The sequence below is a fragment of the Salvelinus alpinus genome, chromosome 3 (assembly GCF_045679555.1).
Source record: "Salvelinus alpinus chromosome 3, SLU_Salpinus.1, whole genome shotgun sequence".
Lineage (NCBI taxonomy): Eukaryota > Metazoa > Chordata > Actinopteri > Salmoniformes > Salmonidae > Salvelinus > Salvelinus alpinus.
This window is the reverse complement of record NC_092088.1, coordinates 19,202,925-19,222,954: the sequence shown is the minus strand read 5'-3', so window position 1 is coordinate 19,222,954 and position 20,030 is coordinate 19,202,925. Positions and strand designations below refer to the sequence as shown.

Here is a 20,030-nt window from a genome sequence, read left to right as displayed (position 1 = left end):
GAGGGAGAAAAAGAACAGGGAAGGGAGGAATCTGTCAGATTCAGAGTGTTTAATAGTCACATGTACAGGGTTTGCAGGTGAGATTGCAGGGTACAGTGAAAATCTTAGGTGCCGAGCTCCAACATGCAAGACTAAGTGGAATAAAATAATGAAAATTGTAATAAAAACAACAATAGAAATAGCACTATATACACCATACAAACTGTAGCAGTGATTAATAAATACATGTCCATTAGGGTGGAGGCAGAGTAAAGCCTGTTGAGGGGGTGGGGGAACAAAGCGAAATAAGAGTAATAATATACATATTAACAACTGCAACAGTGATGAATGTCGTTGGGGTGGGGGCCCTCGGGAACACTGTGAGGGCCCTCGGGGACAGGCCGAATTTCAGCTCTGGAGAACACAGGTGCTAGAATCTTTCCAGTTCCCACACAGCCATGAGTGCCATGAATCTGGCTAGCAAGACTACACAGGTGTGGTCAATGGGAAGACATATCCAATGAGGAGGCCCCAGAACAATGAAGAGATTCTGAGAAGCAGCTACAGTTAACAGAGTGGAGTGTGCGGGCCTATTGTGTGGTTTGATAATTGTCTGTGGAAGGGAGCAGGGGAGGTCTCAGGCTCGTTGCTAAGCTGCAGGAAGACGTTGAGTGTCCCCTTGTAGGGGCCCCCAATCTTGTTTTGCCAAATCACATCTGAAACAAGGCTAACGTTGTAGACATGAAAATTAATGTATTATTTTAATTGTTGTACTGTACCATGTGTATCCTGTGAATATGACAAGTAAACTTGACTCCATACGCACATACAGTCAAAAATGCAGGTGCTATTCAATTTACCTTGTGTTACTGGTGTCCCTGTCCTGATTTGAATCAGTCCGAGAAGAAACAACAAAAAAACAGTACTGCCCTGTGGCCTCCACGGCTGCATTCGAGTGGGAAATCTCCAATTGTATAATGTCTTTGCCTGCAACCCGGTAGCATCTGCACCGTACTTCCTGTGTTTACTAGTGTGTGTGATCCTTAAAGTGGTAGCACAGGGAGACAAATTCCCAATGAATAAAATTCCTGATAGAACATAAAGACAATCAGCAGATGTTTTCAGGGGGTGTACGTTTCGAACGAAGGAGGAAATAAATGGTAACAAACAGCAATAACTAGGTTTCTGATGCATTTATATTTTGCGTTTAGCAAATCTGTGCCTGTCAATTTAAGAGCCTAAAGTTCCAACCGTAAATCTCGTTAGATCCCGTCTGTTCTTACGAAGTTCTCACGATACTTCTCTCTCAGTGGCGGCTGTGTTGCCCCCTGTCTCAGCCAGCACGGACGGAGTTGTTTCTGACATTTGAATGAAAAACAGTCTGAATTGCTACCACTTTGGACAGATGAAATAATGGCTTCAGCCTTGGAGCAGTTCGTGAACAATGTGCGGCAGCTCTCTGCACAAGGTATGGACACTAAACAGGTTTTAGTTCTCAGACGAGCTAGAACTATTAGCTAATGCTAACCAATGGGTTACTGTGTTGTTATCATGTATAACTAGCTAGGCTAGGTAGCCAAACTGGATAGATCCTTTTTGCTTTATCATGTAAACACAGCGCTAAATTTATTGTTTTGGTGATCGAGGCCTCAAAAAAGTAGTTCACAAAGATGCGTTTTTACCCCGGGACACTAATGTGTACCTCAAACAACACTGCAAACGAATACGTGTTTTAGAATCTTACTTTTTTGTTTTTGTTAGAGAAAATCATTTCTGGGGTATGCCTTCCGGTAGTTCCGCCCTAAGCACGCGCGATTGGATGAAGAGCGCCATTGTCAAATGTTATTGGGCGACAGTCCCATCTGTAACGCAATATGCAATACTCCCATTGGTTATGCACCCAGTGCAGGCCTTGACAGGACACTTGACCGGCCGATATATTTTACAGTTGCCAAGTACCTCAAGTCCACGATGATTTCATCCACGGGGAAGTTTAGTAGCCGCAAAGAATGTGAGCTATGCAGCTAGACCGCGTTCCATTATAAAAACGTGCTCAATATTCTAATCTTTAAAACAAATATATATTACTAAATGATTAACGTTATCATTTACATATGCGGGTGTATTCAGTTGACATTCTGGTTATTTTGTTGGTATAGAGGTTTATAGAGGTTTGCTATTATAGCCTGTATTCTGTTAGAAATAAGTGAGGAACATTATTAAATATTTATTTCTGACTATCATGGGCTTTCATCTCTGCGTAAGATGAGTGTAACGTGGGTCTGCTGTTGGACAGTAGAGTTTGGGAGGGCTCCATCTAAAAATGGGAGAAACACTTGTGTCAATTAAACTATTTATGATATAGACTCTTAATCCTATATTCACACATGAACTCCCATTTATTTTGGACCTGTACTCTTCAACCAGCTCTAATGGCTCAATTATCAAGTGCTGCATTGTTTGTTTACCTATTGTCTTTACTGTTGCATATCAGGTCAGATGACACAGCTGTGTGAACTGATCAACAAGAGCGGGGAGCTGTTGGCCAAGAACCTGTCCCACCTGGACACTGTACTGGGGGCCTTGGACATCCAGGAGCACTCATTGGGCGTGCTGGCTGTGCTGTGAGTAGCCTGCTCTCTTCTGCAGTCATCTAATCCTTGATCAATGATTTTATAAGTCAATCACTGATCTAGGATATGACTTTGTCAGTTTCTGCTTACTGTACATATGTGCATTTAAGGCTCATAACTCAGGAAATTATATCACACAGATCAAGGTGTTAAAATAAAATTGTCTGAAACTGGTTGTCTTTTACAGTCGACATTCTTTGTTTTAATACGGTGACAACATTTTTTCTTGTGTACTCACGGACAGTTTTCACTTTCCCTTCATAAAGGTTTGTGAAGTTCTCCATGCCAAACATCCCTGACTTTGAGACGCTCTTTTCCCAAGTCCAGCTCTTTATCAGTACCTGCAATGGGGAGCACATCCGATATGCAACAGACACTTGTAAGTCTAAACGTAACTTATTTTTGGTTTCTAGAAGCCTTGTCAAATCAAATCAAATCAAATCAAATTTTATTAGTCACATACACATGGTTAGCAGATGTTAATGCGAGTGTAGCGAAATGCTTGTGCTTCTAGTTCCGACAATGCAGTAATAACCAACAGTAATCTAACCTAACAATTCCACACTACTACCTTACACACACACACAAGTGTAAGGGATAAAGAATATGTACATAAAGATATATGGATGAGTGGTGGTACAGAACGGCATGGCAGATGCAGTAGATGGTATAGAGTACGGTATATACATATGAGATGAGTACTGTAGGGTATGTAAACATAAAGTGGCATAGTTTAAAGTGGCTAGTGGTACATGTATTGCATAAAGATGGCAAGATGCAGTAGATGATATAGAGTACAGTATATATACATATGAGATGGGTAATGTAGAGTATGTAAACATTGTATTAAGTGGCATTGCTTAAAGTGGCTAGTGGTACATTTTTACATAATTTCCATCAATTCCCATTTTTAAAGTGGCTGGAGTTGAGTCAGTATGTTGGCAGCGGCCGCTAAATGTTAGTGGTGGCTGTTTAACAGTCTGATGGCCTTGAGATAGAAGCTGTTTTTCAGTCTCTCGGTCCCTGCTTTGATGCACCTGTACTGACCTCGCCTTCTGGATGATAGCGGGGTGAACAGGCAGTGGCTTGGGTGGTTGTTGTCCTTGATGATCTTTATGGCCTTCCTGTGACATCGGGTGGTGTAGGTGTCCTGGAGGGCAGGTAGTTTGCCCCTGGTGATGCGTTCTGCAGACCTCACTACCCTCTGGAGAGCCTTACGGTTGTGGGCGGAGCAGTTGCCGTACCAGGCGGTGATACAGCCCGACAGGATGCTCTCGATTGTGCATCTGTAGAAGTTTGTGAGTGCTTTTGGTGACAAGCCGAATTTCTTCAGCCTCCTGAGGTTGAAGAGGCGCTGCTGCGCCTTCTTCACAACGCTGTCTGTGTGGGTGGACCAGTTCAGTTTGTCCGTGATGTGTACACCGAGGAACTTAAAACTTTCCACCTTCTCCACTACTGACCCGTCGATGTGGATAGGGGGGTGCTCCCTCTGCTGTTTCCTGAAGTCCACAATCATCTCCTTTGTTTTGTTGACGTTGAGTATGAGGTTATTTTCCTGACACCACACTCCGAGGGCCCTCACCTCCTCCCTGTAGGCCGTCTCGTCGTTGTTGGTGATCAAGCCTACCACTGTAGTGTCATCCGCAAACTTGATGATTGAGTTGGAGGCGTGCATGGCCACGCAGTCGTGGGTGAACAGGGAGTACAGGAGAGGGCTCAGAACGCACCCTTGTGGGGCCCCAGTGTTGAGGATCAGCGGGGTGGAGATGTTGTTACCTACCCTCACCACCTGGGGGCGGCCCGTCAGGAAGTCCAGGACCCAGTTGCACAGGGCGGGGTCGAGACCCAGGGTCTCGAGCTTGATGACGAGTTTGGAGGGTACTATGGTGTTAAATGCTGAGCTGTAATCGATGAACAGCATTCTCACATGGGTATTCCTCTTGTCCAGATGGGTTAGGGCAGTGTGCAGTGTGGTTGCGATTGCGTCGTCTGTGGACCTATTGGGTCGGTAAGCAAATTGGAGTGGGTCTAGGGTGTCCGGTAGGGTGGAGGTGATATGGTCCTTGACTAGTTTCTCAAAGCACTTCATGATGACGGAAGTGAGTGCTACGGGGCGGTAGTCGTTTAGCTCAGTTACCTTAGCTTTCTTGGGAACAGGAACAATGGTGGCCCTCTTGAAGCATGTGGGAACAGCAGACTGGGATAAGGATTGATTGAATATGTCCGTAAACACACCAGCCAGCTGGTCTGCGCATGCTCTGAGGACGCGGCTGGGAATGCCGTCTGGGCCTGCAGCCTTGCGAGGGTTAACACGTTTAAATGTTTTACTCACCTCGGCTGCAGTGAAGGAGAGCCCGCAGGTTTTGGTAGGGGGCCGTGTCAGTGGCACTGTATTGTCCTCAAAGCGGGCAAAAAAGTTGTTTAGCCTGTCTGGGAGCAAGACATCCTGGTCCTCGACGGGGCTGGTTTTCTTTTTGTAATCCGTGATTGACTGTAGACCCTGCCACATACCTCTTGTGTCTGAGCTGTTGAATTTCGACTCGATTTTGTCTCTGTACTGAGACTTGGCCTGTTTGATTGCCTTGCGGAGAGAATAGCTACACTGTTTGTATTCGGTCATGCTTCCGGTCACCTTGCCCTGGTTAAAAGCAGTGGTTCGCGCTTTCAGTTTCACGCGAATGCTGCCGTCAATCCACGGTTTCTGGTTTGGGAATGTTTTTATCGTTGCTGTGGGTACGACATCGTCAATGCACTTCCTAATGAACTCGCTCACCGAATCAGCATATTCGTCAATATTGTTGTTGGACGCGATGCGGAACATATTCCAATCTGCGTGATCGAAGCAGTCTTGAAGCGTGGATTCAGATTGGTCGGACCAGCGTTGAACAGACCTGAGCGCGGGAGCTTGTTGTTTGAGTTTTTGTTTGTAGGCTGGAATCAACAAAATGGAGTCGTGGTCAGCTTTTCCGAAAGGGGGGCGGGGGAGGGCCTTATAAGCGTCGCGGAAATTAGTGTAACAATGGTCTAGTGTTTTTCCAGCCCTGGTAGCACAATCGATATGCTGATAGAATTTAGGGAGTTTTGTTTTTAGATTAGCCTTGTTAAAATCCCCAGCTACGATGAATGCAGCCTCAGGGTGTGTGGTTTCCAGTTTACAAAGAGTCAGATAAAGTTCGTTCAGGGCCATCGATGTGTCTGCTTGGGGGGGAATGTATACGGCTGTGATTATGATTGACGAGAATTCCCTTGGTAGATAATGCGGTCGACATTTGATTGTGAGGAGTTCTAGATCAGGTGAACAGAACGACTTGAGTTCTTGTGTGTTGTTATGATGATCACACCACTTCTCGTTAATCATAAGGCATACCCCCCCGCCCCTCTTCTTACCGGAAAGATGTTTGTTTCTGTCGGCGCGATGCATGGAGAAACCAGCTGGCTGCACCGACTCCGTTAGCGTCCCTTGAGTTAGCAATGATGTGTTTACTCCATAAGGTGTTAACGTCTTGTAGTGATGGAAGTGTTTTCTAAGCAATGTGGATCATGTTTTTCAAGGTCAAATGATCAGGGCAAAATGTATTTCGCTTGAACCTGTTAAACCAGGGGTTCCCAAACTTTTTTGCCCTGCAACCCAATTTTGACGTCAACATTTCTTGCGACCCCACCATGTAATAAATAAATAAATAACATTAAAAAAAAAAAAAGAGGTAATCAACGGCCAATATTTACTTTTTTAATTGGGTCTATGACAGTCTATTACAAATCAGTCTGACAGTATTTTTCTGGACAGTATTTCAATATGAGGAAGCATAGTTTGAAGTGACTGAAATGCATCAAAGGTATTGGGATGTTCAGAAGATCATCAGGCAATAACTGTCCCCCGCAATGGAATCGGGGAGAGGACTGTGAATCTGTCTCTGTACATTAGTCACATGCGATATCTCAGACAGCTGTGTCTTGTAGAGATCCGGCATTTACAAAATGATACTGATTGGCCCAATGCGGGAGCTATAGTAATTAACTGAAATGTGTGATATCCCAATTGGCCCAAGGGTGGACGCTGCATCATTTGTGGGGGTGACACGTTTTCTTGTTTTGTATGATGATCTGTCTAGAAAATAATGTCATTGTTGATGTTCTTTTCCCTATCTGATTTAGTGCCTAATGATTTAGTGTTCTAATGAATCCTGCTCAGCTTGTGGTCATTGTAGAGGGAAACAGAAGACGGGTACGGGTTCCTGAGGGTGTTATCTTTTAGTGATGTGGTTGTAATATTTTGTAGCATAAACCATTCAAAAGGATAGAGCCACATTTTGTAGGAAGAAAACAGAAACGTCTCTGTTCATTACAACCGCATCTAGCGGCTACCAGAGATTAGATGTAACCGCGATTCTATGAACCAAGAACAATTATTCCGTATTTCCCCCCCCAGTTTCTCGCGACCCCATTTTCATATCCGGTGACCCCTAGTTTGGGAAATGCTGTAAAACCCACTATTTGATTATTCTCTCCACAGTTGCCGGCCTCTGCCATCAGTTGACAAACGCCCTTGTAGAACGGAAACAGGTAAGTCTTGCCAAAATGGGAGCAACACATTTCAATCAGAAGAGCTAATGCATGAACTTACTTGTCTATTAACATGGTCTGTTTGAGAAAATGACTTGTGTTTTTACAAGATAAGACCCAGCTTATGTCATTACTACTCTACATGATTGCAAAAACAAAAAGCCAACCCATGAGAAAGCATATTGGTTCATTCTATTTTATATAAGTTTAATGCAGCAGTTTTTTCAAAGAAGGATAGAATTGGCTCTTAATTCCATGCTTGGATATTTTATTTGTAATCACAGCAGTGGAGGGTATGTGAAACAGATGTCAGTGTGCTAGGAAGTGTGCCAGGACAACTCAGGGTAAACAGATTGTACCAAGGCTCAAACCTGTGGACCTCTGCCTTGCTAGCACACGTGATCGCCCTGCTTGGCAACGTACTATCCAGTTATGCCACCAAAACGGAACCTCGATGGCACCATTGGCGACATTTCAAGCTAGCTGTGGAGTGAGTTCATGGCACATTGTTGTCTCTGTTACATTTGGTTTAATGCATCTCTTTCCTTCACAGCCATTGAGGGGCGTCGGCATTCTAAAACAGGCAATAGACAAAATGCAGATGAACACAAACCAACTTACCTCAGTTCATGCAGACCTGTGTCAGGTGTGTAAACCGCTTCATGTCAACTGGCTCTTTGGACTTTACATGATTATTGCAATGTATTGATGCTTGGCTATGAGACTAAGCATGAATGAACTCTACTATTTTGTGTGTACATCCACAGCTGTGCTTGTTAGCAAAGTGCTTCAAGCCTGTCCTCCCGTTTCTTGAGCTTGACATGATGGACATCTGTAAGGAGAATGGCGCCTACGACGCAAAGCACTTTCTATGTTACTACTATTACGGCGGCATGATCTACACGGGTCTGAAGAACTTTGAAAGAGCACTGTATTTTTATGAACAGGTACTGGCTTATTTGAGAATCTAAAATGTGTGTGCTAAAGCTGTTTTGGATGTGTTAGTGTTCCTGTTGTTATTAAAGTGAATTGATTTAGCAGGCTACTAGTAACACATTTGTTAATCTTAGTACCATTTGAAATGACCTTTTTTAAGTTACTATTTTGATACTGTGTATGCATACAGTAGTCAAGTACACGACACCCTGCGTTGACGTTGAATCTGTTATGGCATTGACTTGGCTGTAGTTGGTTTACATCTCTAATTCCATTGTGTGATATTCTTATGACCCCCCCCCCCTAGGCAATAACCACTCCAGCTATGGCAGTCAGTCACATCATGTTGGAGGCCTATAAGAAGTACATCCTGGTCTCCCTGATTCTACACGGCAAAGTGCAGCAGCTCCCCAAATACACATCACAGATAGTTGGGAGGTTCATAAAGGTGAGAGTGAAGATGCAAACATGTTTTACATCCTTAGATGTGCCATTACATCTCGAACACTAGAACCACTGGGCCTCGAGGGACCCCCCCCCACCCCCTTCAAGCTAATGAGCAGTCATTCTGACTGCATCATTCTAACAGTGTAATTAATACATCATAAATATGCTATCGCAAAAAATATGATTTGGTTGTATTTATGAAGGTCTTAGCAACATTAGAATAAGATAAAACAAAATATTCAAATAACACAATAGCATTTTCATTAGTTTATGTTACTGTAGGCTATATTTAAAAACAAAAAGCACCAACATTCAAGTGTTCAATCAATTTGATTTGTGGAGTACCTTTTTTAAGTATGAAATAGAAAGCATACGTGTTGGATCGCGGTAACACCAACCACCAAGACGCATTGTCAGCAAGACGCGTGGCCCAATGATAAAAACATCAGTAGCCTAAACATCATTATAAGTGTGCCTGATGAGTAATGAAAATCAGCACAAAAGCAATAATGGCATTATTTATTTAACTAAGCAAGTCAGTTAAGAACAAATTCTTATTTTCAATGACGGCCTAGGAACAGTGAGTTAACTGCCTTGTTCAGGGTCAGAACAACAGATTTTTCACCTTGTCAGCTCAGGGATTCGATCTTGCAACCTTTCGATTATTAGTCCAACGCTCTAACCACTAGGCTACCCTGCCGCCCCATTATAATGAATATAAGTGTTGATATGACAGCAGTAAACACAAATCGTCAGTTATTGTCAGCTTGTGCTTACATGTTGTGCTGCTTCATGCAATGGCATCAGTTGGAGGGTGTTCATGTCACAAACGAAAGCTGGTGAGTGCTTTGCTGATGTTTTTTGCTTGCAATGTTGGGTCTGCTCTCTGTGATGACATTTTTGTGCTGATAATCGGCTGTAGCATTGTCACCGGCTTTGTTCTGTCCAAACAGGGCTCTCCCTTCCTGTCTCACCGTTTTCATTTGGTGGTGGCACAGCCACCTGCTCATTGCTCACTGTTCTGGCTTTTTTTACGATTCGGCCTCGGCGGTGAAGGTTCAGGCTGAGCCTCAGAATCAGAAGAATAATCATCAGAGATGTCATGATTAATTTCTTCCCCCGCCGTCTGAGTCGTTTTCATTCAGATCTTGTCGCGAATGTGCATTCATTCGTCTTTGTCTTCTTGCCACTGTAAATTACACACACTCTCACTGTGTACTCCAAGTAGACCAGAGTAGACTGATTGGATTGGGTGGACTGATATAGGGGACATACCAGGGTTTCCGTTAGGAAACCGGCAGCATTTTAATTTACCGGACATTTTGAAAAATTTATCGGACCCATATGCATTGGGTGCGTAACTGGTGCTCAGAATGACAGAAATCCGATTTAGAATATAGTAATTCGTGTCAACAGAACATGCAAGTCAAGGATGCAATGGCGTGTGTCCTTCTCACCGAATTCTGATGCTCACTATGAAGATATTAGAATAACTGTCCACATTGACTTTTCCTCAGCCAACAAGACGAGTAACAAACAGAAAAATCACTAGCCTATCAATCTACTATCCCCCATAGTAGAAAAGTTGACCTCTTCTATTGGTCAGCTTTTCGAGAAAGAAATGGCATATTCCAAACAGACTCTGGGACAGTTGTTGGACTAGAGATCCAAAATGTGTACAACCAGAAGACCTAGGCTACATTAACAAGTCAGATCAGATGATGCAACAGATCAGAACGTTCAGCTTAAACTGTTGATAAACGATTATTTCTTCACATTATAAGCGCAGCAATGCGCGCAAGGCAGTAGGGTAACCGCAAATGTTTGTTCCATAATGCAATTAGCTGGAAAACATCGGTGTCAAAGCGCACCGCATGTGCGAGCGGTTTCATGTGACAGAGATGAAAATATCCTTTAGAAAGAGGGGAGATCTAGTATGCAACAACTAGCATGGGTTGCTAATTTGACTAGGATTGTGCCTTTGGCTACTGGACAATGAAAGAAAGTTGATATAAAAGAATTGCCTCCAGGGATATGATCTGATTTTGGCTAGGCTACTTTGAAGCAAGGTAAGACATGCCTCATAATATGTAGTAAAATGTTCAGGTTTCAAACAATGAAGTGTATGTTTTCAAAATGCACACGGCCTCCAGCTCATTGCAAAGTGGTGTGTGACGTGCTGAGGAAGCCTGTTCTGTTGCCTATGCATGCTGTTTGCGATGCTGAAGCAGCAGCTCACGCTGTGACAGATTTTCCACTCAAAAGCTCTGTATACTGTAGGCCTAGGTGTGTGATCAATAAGATACATAACGAATATACTGTACACGCGCCAATTTAATTGCACAAAATTATGCAAAGTCACCTATAGAGCGATAAGCATGACCAGTCAAATGTATTTCCATCGACTGTTATTTCCATCAATGAATAGGTTAAAAAGCATTATTTCGCAATGGGATTTTTTTCCTTCTCTGGGATAATTGGCCAGTGCCAATTTGATTTATCTGCTTTTCAACAAAGAATATCGGCCAAAAGCCGGCTGTTACCGGCTAACTGAAACCCTGGTACATAGCATTTTTTGGATTACAGTTAGAATAGATGAATTCAATAGAATGGTCTGTTCTTCATTCACAATTAGTGACTCCATAGTTATGCATCTTTCGCTTCCCCTTGCTCATCAACTCACCCATTTGCCACCAACACACTTTACTTAATTTAATCTGTTGACGTGCGAAATTAGTTTTGGTTTAGGTTCAGTTTTGAGGCAATCTGCGGGGTGATTATCAACTGAGCACTGCACCTTCAACTATCGGGAGAAGGAGCGGAGCAGGACCTACTGTTGGGAGGAGGGGCAATGAGAAAACGATTCAAAAAATGACATGCCCTCCTTAAACTGGCTGTAACTCCAGTCTGTCTGATATTAATATTCTAACAACCATGTGTTATATAGAGTCAAGGACGGAGGGGGGCAAGACTTTGAAAATGGCAGAGTAATAATTTATTTACATTTTATGAACAGTCCAAATAACTGCTTTAGCGATTCTAGTGTTGTGCTTCTTGTACTATACATATATACTATACATATGACATAGTATTACATATTTTACTGCTTTGTTTCTGCAGCCTCTCAGCAACGCCTACCATGAGCTTGCTCAGGTGTACACCACCAACAACCCTGCAGAACTGCGTACCCAGGTGAACAAACACAGCGAGACCTTCACACGCGACAACAATACAGGCCTTGTCAAGCAGTGCCTGTCATCCCTCTACAAGAAGAATATCCAGAGGCTAACAAAGGTATACTTCCTTCCCTTACCACATGTCACCCTTAGCCAAGATATCCTTCCCCCACCCCACCCGAGCCACAGCCTGTTCACCCCGCTACCATCAAGAAGGTAGAGTGCAGTACAGGTGCATCAAAGCTATGACCGAGAGCCTGGAAAAACAGCTTCTATCTCCTGGCCATAAGACTGTTAGAGTCCCCAACTAGCCGGCTGACGCCCAGTACCCTGCCCTGAACTTTAGTCACTGTTACTAGCCGGCTATCACCCGATACTCAACTTTGCACCTTAGACACTGCTGGCCTATGTACATAGTCATTGAACACTGGTCACTTTAATAATGTTTACATATTGTTTTACCCACTTCATACATACATACTGTATTCTAGTCAAGACTCATCCTATATACAGTGCATTCGGAAAGTATTCAGACACCCTGACTTTCACATTTTGTTACGTTACAGCCTTATTCTAAAATGGATTTTACACACAATAACCCATAATGACACCAAAAAAATGGAAATATCACATTTACGTAAGTATTCAGACCCTTTACACAGTACTTTGTTGAAGCACTTTTGGCAGTGATTACAGCCTCGAGTCCTCTTAGGTATGACGCTACAAGCTTGGCACAGCTGTATTTGGAGTTTCTCCCATTCTTCTCTGCAGAGCTTCTCAAGCTCTGCCAGGTTGGATGGGGAGTGTAGCTGCACAGCTATTTTCAGGTCTCTCCAGAGATGTTCGATTGGGTTCACATCCGGGCTCTGGCTGGGCCACACAAGGACATTCAGAGACTTGTCCCGAATGTGTGTAGGGTCGTTGTCCCAGTCTGAGGTCCCGAGCGCTCTTGAGCAGGTTTTCATCAAGGATCTCTCTGTACTTTGCTCCATTCATCTTTCCCTTGATCCTGACTAGTCTTTCCTGTCCCTGCCACTGAAAGACATCTCCACAGCATGATGCTGCCACCACCATGCTTCACCGTAGGGATGGTGCCAGGTTTCCTCCAGACGCTTGGCATTCAAGCCAAAGAGTTCAATCCTGGTTTCATCAGACCAGAGAATCTTGTTTCTCATGGTCAGAGTCCTTTCCAAGCGGGCTGTCGGGTTCTTGGTCACCTCCCTGACCAAGGCTCTTCTCCGCCGATTGCTCAGTTAGGACGGGCGGCCAGCTCTAGGAAGAGTCTTGGTGGTTCCAGACTTCTTCCATTTTTAAGAATTATGGAGGCCACTGCTTTCTTGGGGACCTTCAATGCTGCAGACATGTTTTGGTACCCTTCCCCAGATCTGTACCTCGACACAATCCTGTCTGGGAGCTCTACGGACAATTCCTTCCACCTCTTGGCTTGGTTTTTGCTCTGACATGCACTGTCAACTGTGGGACCTTACATAGACACACCACGCCTTTCCAAATCATGTCCAATCAATTGAATTTACCACAGGTGGACTCCAATCAAGTTGTAGAAACATCTCAAGGATGGTCAATGGAAACAGGGTGCACCTGACCTCAAGTTTGAGTCTCATAGCAAAGCGTTTGAGTACTTATGTAAGTAAGGTATTTAGTAAGGTATTTAATTTTTTTATACATTTGCAGAAATTTCTTAAAAAAAAAAAATATATATATATATACAGTGGGGAGAACAAGTATTTGATACACTGCCGATTTTGCAGGTTTTCCTACTTACAAAGCATGTAGAGGTCTGTAATTTTTATCATAGGTACACTTCAACTGTGAGAGACGGAATCTAAAACAAAAATCCAGAAAATCACATTGTATGATTTTTAAGTAATTAATTTGCATTTTATTGCATGACATAAGTATTTGATCACCTACCAACCAGTAAGAATTCCGGCTCTCACAGACCTGTTAGTTTTTCTTTAAGAAGCCCTCCTGTTCTCCACTCATTACCTGTATTAACTGCACCTGTTTGAACTCGTTACCTGTATAAAAGACACCTGTCCACACACTCAATCAAACAGACTCCAACCTCTCCACAATGGCCAAGACCAGAGAGCTGTATAAGGACATCAGGGATAAAATTGTAGACATGCAACAGGCTGGGATGGGCTACAGGACAATAGGCAAGCAGCTTGGTGAGAAGGCAACAACTGTTGGCGCAATTATTAGAAAATGGAAGAAGTTCAAGATGACGGTCAATCACCCTCGGTCTGGGGCTCCATGCAAGATCTCACCTCGTGGGGCATCAATGATCATGAGGAAGGTGAGTTATCAGCCCAGAACTACACGGCAGGACCTGGTCAATGACCTGAAGAGAGCTGGGACCACAGTCTCAAAGAAAACCATTAGTAACACACTACACCGTCATGGATTCAAATCCTGCAGCGCACGCAAGGTCCACCTGCTCAAGCCAGCGCATGTCCAGGCCCGTCTGAAGTTTGCCAATGACCATCTGGATGATCCAGAGGAGGAATGGGAGAAGGTCATGTGGTCTGATGAGACAAAAATAGAGCTTTTTGGTCTAAACTCCACTCGCCGTGTTTGGAGGAAGAAGAAGGATGAGTACAACCCCAAGAACACCATCCCAACCGTGAAGCATGGAGGTGGAAACATCATTCTTTGGGGATGCTTTTCTGCAAAGGGTACAGGATGACTGCACCGTATTGAGGGGAGGATGGATGGGGCCATGTATCGCGAGATCTTGGCCAACAACCTCCTTCCCTCAGTAAGAGCATTGAAGATGGGTCGTGGCTGGGTCTTCCAGCATGACAACGACCCGAAACACACAGCCAGGGCAACTAAGGAGTGGCGCCGTAAGAAGCATCTCAAGGTCCTGGAGTGGCCTAGCCAGTCTCCAGACCTGAACCCAATAGAAAATCTTTGGAGGGAGCTGAAAGTCCGTATTGCCCAGCGACAGCCCCGAAACCTGAAGGATCTGGAGAAGATCTGTATGGAGGAGTGGGCCAAAATTCCTGCTGCAGTGTGTGCAAACCTGGTCAAGAACTACAGGAAACGTATGATCTCTGTAATTGCAAACAAAGGTTTCTGTACCAAATATTAAGATCTGCTTTTCTGATGTATCAAATACTTATGTCATGCAATAAAATGCAAATTAATTACTTAAAAATCATACAATGTGATTTTCTGGATTTTTGTTTTAGATTCCGTCTCTCATAGTTGAAGTGTACCCATGATAGAAATTACAGACCTCTACATGCTTTGTAAGTAGGAAAACCTGCAAAATCGGCAGTGTATCAAATACTTGTTCTCCCCACTGTATATGTATATATACATATGTATATGTGATCAATTTTAGAATAAGACTAACGTAACAAAATGTGGAAACAGTCAAGGGGTCTGAAATCTTTCCGAATTCATTGTAACTACTGCTGTACACCTTTTTTATTCATATACAGTTGAAGTCGGAAGTTTACATGCACTTAGGTTGGAGTCATTAAAACTTGTTTTTCAACCACTCCACAAATTTCTTGTTAACAATGATTATGGCAAGTCGGTTAGGACATCTACTAAGTAATTTTTCCAACAATTGTTTACAGACAGATTATTTCACTTTAATTCACTGTATCACAATTCCAGTGGGTCAGAAGTTTACATACACTAAGTTGACTGTGCCTTTAAACCGCTTGGAAAATTCCAGAAAATTATGTCATGGCTTTAGAAGCTTCTGATAGGCTAATTGACATCATTTAAGTCAATTGGAGGTGTTCCTGTGGATGTATTTCAAGGCCTACCTTCAAACTCAGTGACTCTTTGCTTGACATCATGGGAAAATCAACAGAAATCAGCCAAGACCTCAGAAAAATATTTTTTGACCTCCACAAGTCTGGTTCATCCTTGGGAGAAATTTCCAAACGCCTGAAGGTACCAGGTTCATCTGTACAAACAATAGTACGCAAGTATAAACACCATGGGACCACGCAGCCGCCATACCGCTCAGGAAGGAGACGCGTTCTGTTTCCTAGAGATGAACGTACTTTGGTGTGAAAAGTGCACATCAATCCCAGAACAACAGCATAGGACCTTGTGAAGATGCTGGAGGAAACAGGTACAAAAGTATCTATATCCACAGTAAAACGAGTCCTATATCGACATAACCTGAAAGGCTGCTCAGCAAAGAAGAAGCCACTGCCCCAAAACCGCCATAAAAAAGCCAGACTACGGTTTGCAACTGCACATGGGGACAAAGATCATACTTTTTGGAGAAATGTCCTCTGGTCTGATGAAACAAAAATAGAACTGTTTGGCCATAATGACCATCGTTATGTTTGGAGGAAGAAGGGGAGGCTTGCATGCCGAAGAACACCATCCCAACCGTGAAGCACGGGTGGCAGCATCATGTTGTGGGGGTGCTTTGCTGCAGGAGGGCCTGGTGCACTTCACAAAATAGATGGCATCATGAGGGAGGACAATTATGGGGATATATTGAAGCAACATTTCAAGACATCAGTCAGGAAGTTAAAGCTTGGTCACAAATGGGTCTTCCAAATGGACAATGACCCCAAGCATACTTCCAAAGTTGTGGCAAAATGTCTTAAGGACAACAAAGTCAAGGTATTGGGGTGGCCATCACAAGCCCTGACCTCAATCCCATAGAAACTGTATGGGCAGAACTGAAAAGCATGTGTGAGCAAGGATGCCTACAAACCTGACTCAGTTACACCAGCTCTGTCAGGAGGAATGGGCCAAAATTCACCCAACTTATTGTGGGAAGCTTGTGGAAGGCTACCTGAAACGTTTGACCCAAGTTAAAAAATTTAAAGGCAATGCTACCAAATACTAATTGAGTGTATGTAAACTTCTGACCCACTGGGGATGTGATGAAAGAAATAAAAGCTGAAATAAATCATTCTCTCTAGTATTATTCTGACATTTCACATTCTTAAAATAAAGTGGTGATCCTAACTAACCTAAAACAGGGAATTTTTACTAGGATAAAATGTCAGGAATTGTGAAAAACTGAGTTTAAATGTATTTGGCTAAGGTGTATGTCATCTTCCGACTTCAACTGTATACACGACCAATAAAATGTGACTTTATCAACTCAGCCCAAATATATCCTTCCACAACCTCCAAATGGACTTAGTCTTTTACCTCAATATACCTCCCTATACTTAAATATACCCCATTTAGCTCATGTATCTTCCTAAACTCAAATATGTCCCCCTCACCTCACATATACCTCCCTCCTAATATGTCTACCAATAGTCCCCGCTCACCTCAAATACCTCACCTTTACCCCCAACATACCATTCTCATCCCTAATATCCCTCTGTCTGCATTCAGCTATATTCAAAATATACCGTATGTCCTTCACCTCAAATGAACCTTCCACATCCCTATCTTCACCCTGTTACCAGGGTGTAAACAAAGTATTTAAAGCAAATGGTCAGATTGTATATGACCACCGTTCTATTTTTGCAGACTTTCTTGACGCTGTCCTTGCAAGACATGGCAAGTCGAGTGCAGCTGTCAGGGCCCCAGGAGGCGGAAAAGTATGTCTTGCACATGGTAAGCCAACGCGACCGCAGGAGGAAAGGCATGCTGTATCTCAGTACTCCTAAGAACACTCACTTTTGAATGTCTGAAAGAAAATGGCCTTCACCTGATTTGATTTTTCCATTGGTTATGTTTTCTGTTCCTTACAGATTGAAGATGGCGAGATCTATGCCAGTATCAACCAAAAGGATGGCATGGTCTGTTTCCATGACAACCCGGAGAAATACAACAACCCCGCAATGCTTCACAAAATTGACCAAGAGGTAAGAGAATAGCAGTGTTGATTATCTATCCTTGTATGAAAATAACTGAGGTACAATGGCGTATCTCTTTTGGTAATGTTTTAGTGAAGTAAATGCCTTGTTCTGTGTCCTTCACAGATGCTGAAGTGTATAGAGTTGGATGAGAAACTAAAGTCCATGGATCAAGAAATCACAGTAAACCCGCAGTTTGTGCAGAAGGTAAGAAGCAACTGTTCAGTTTTTTTAGGCTCCTCTAGAGGTTTTCCAAGAGGAGTATATTTGAAATTCAGGTGTTTGAGGGTTTGTGTTTTATTTTAATTTTTTTATTCCATTCTCAGACATATGAAGTAGCTATATCAAACATCTGGTCTTCCAGTTATTAGTATAGAAATTATTGCTAATGGTTAGCATCACATTGTGTGTTTCAGAGTATGGGAACGCAGGAGGATGATGTAGGCAGCAAAACGTCAAGTTACTCCTGAGAGCCATGGACGGGGGAGAACACTGCCACCCTTCAGGTTCTCATTGGATGACTTTTTTTTTAAAGTGGAAAAACATTCTATTGAGTATGGACATTGGTCAAGGAAAATCTAAATGTGTGGAATGATAATTTGGTTATTTCTTTCACGGTGTCTTGAGGAAACCTAAACAAAAAAACAATTTTGTCAGTGTTTTATTTATCATTGTTCAGGCGGAAGAGCCACTGCTGCATTATCAACCATAATAATAAAAACTGGACTTATTTGTTCAAAAAGAATGTGTGATAAAGCACCGTTTTTCTGTTGCATGATATATATTTTTTTTTTAGGAATTTCCTTATAGGATAACATGCAACATTTGAGGAAATCTTAAGTCTCATGTTTTGAAGATCAGTAATTTCCCTCGACCTGCAAGACAAATTTTCTGGTATATCACATGGAGATTTGACAACAAAAACAAGGCTGTACTTCTGCCCATGAACAAATGTAGAAAGGCTAGTACAGCTTAAAAAATTAAACAATTGGTGCACTGTTTTTTTCCATCCCCTAGAGGTCTCTCGTGTACTGTGTTGTACTGTAGTTTGCATTTACTGCAGGTGGGATGAGCTCTTGAGCTGGAGTCATACTTATCTGTTATCTGGAAGGACTCAAGAATACATTGATTCAGTAAATTGACACAATTTTGGATTAAATGGATCACATCACATTCCTGTTTTGTCAGCAGTGTTTACCCTAGTCTTCTGACATTCTGTGCTACTTATGCCTCAGCTATTTGTGCAGCGTTTCGTTTGTTATATGTGAACAGAGAGATGTAGGATTTATTGTATTGCAAAGCCTCAACTTAACCCATTCATGTCCATAACAGACATTTTTAAATGTCCTTTGGTACACTTGTTCTCTGAGCTTACTGATGGATCATTTGAAGAAGAGAAAAAAAGTATCGGTCAAAGCCTATGTATACAATGTGAGTTTTTGGTATTGTACTACGTTTCATTAATCAAGTCATGTGAATACATGTTCAAAGGATCAGATCTTAATAATGTTTGGTATATAGATTGCCTGGACGTGTGTGTTCTATCCATCTACACAAAAAAGCAGAGTGCTGAAGCAGGTAAAAAACACCTGTCCTCTGTGCCAAACACTCACTACCAAGTTCCAAATGGCCTCTGGAAGCAACGTCAGCACAAGAACTGTTCGTCGGGAGCTTCATGAAATGGGTTTCCATGGCCGAGCAGCTGCACACGAGCCTAAGATCACCATGCCAAGCGTTGGCTGGAGTGGTGTAAAGCTTGCCACAATTGGACTTTTGAGCAGTGGAAATGCGATCTCTGGAGTGATGAATCACGCTTCACCATCTGGCAGTCCGATGGACGAATCTGGGTTTGGCGGATGCCAAGAGAATGCTACCTGCCTGAATGCATAGTGCCAACTGTAAAGGTTGGTGGAGGAGGAATAATGGTCTGGGGCTGTTTTTCATGGTTCGGGCTAGGCCCCTTAGTTCCAGTGAAGAAAAATCTTAATGCTACAGCATACAATGACATTCTAGACTTCTGTGCTTCCAACTTTGTGGCAACAGTTTAGTGAAGGCCATTTCCTGTTTAACCATGACCATGCCCCCGTGCACAAAGCGAGGTCCATACAGAAATGGTTTGTCGAGATTGGTGTGGAAGAACTTGACTGGCCTGCACAGAGCCCTGACCTCAACCCCATCGAACACCTTTGGGATGAATTGGAACACCGACTGCGAGCCAGGCCTAATCGACCAACATCAGTGCCCTGTGGAGGCTGTTATAGCAGCAAAGGGGGACCAACTTTAACACATTGCTTTATTCTTTATTTTGGTGTTTCTAAAACGACATGTATGCTACTTGAAGTTCTGTGTGTATACTTGAATTCTCACTGTTTGTTTTCTATGAGTACATTGTTGCCATTTGTCATTATTATTCCATCACTTTAGTAGTTTTTAGTATTGCACGTTGTGTAACTATTCTTACACATATG

At 42.9% G+C, this 20,030-nt stretch overlaps 1 protein-coding gene and 1 long non-coding RNA gene across 2 annotated transcripts; one reads left to right on the top strand and one right to left on the bottom strand.

Annotated features, from left to right (window-relative positions):
* Window positions 1-34: 34 nt before the first annotated feature.
* On the bottom strand, window positions 35-1,181 carry LOC139570189 (uncharacterized). Its single transcript, XR_011674023.1, has 2 exons — window positions 840-1,181; window positions 35-706 (listed from the first exon to the last, which is right to left on the bottom strand). It is a non-coding gene; the product is annotated as an uncharacterized lncRNA (long non-coding RNA).
* cops3 (COP9 signalosome subunit 3) lies at window positions 1,105-18,735 on the top strand. Its single transcript, XM_071391809.1, has 12 exons — window positions 1,105-1,447; window positions 2,474-2,603; window positions 2,879-2,991; window positions 7,126-7,175; window positions 7,729-7,821; window positions 7,943-8,122; window positions 8,419-8,559; window positions 11,679-11,852; window positions 17,234-17,320; window positions 17,458-17,571; window positions 17,689-17,769; window positions 17,979-18,735. The coding sequence occupies exons 1-12, from the start codon at window positions 1,393-1,395 to the stop codon at window positions 18,030-18,032; spliced, it is 1,272 nt and encodes a 423-aa protein (XP_071247910.1). The 5' UTR covers window positions 1,105-1,392; the 3' UTR covers window positions 18,033-18,735.
* Window positions 18,736-20,030: the final 1,295 nt, after the last annotated feature.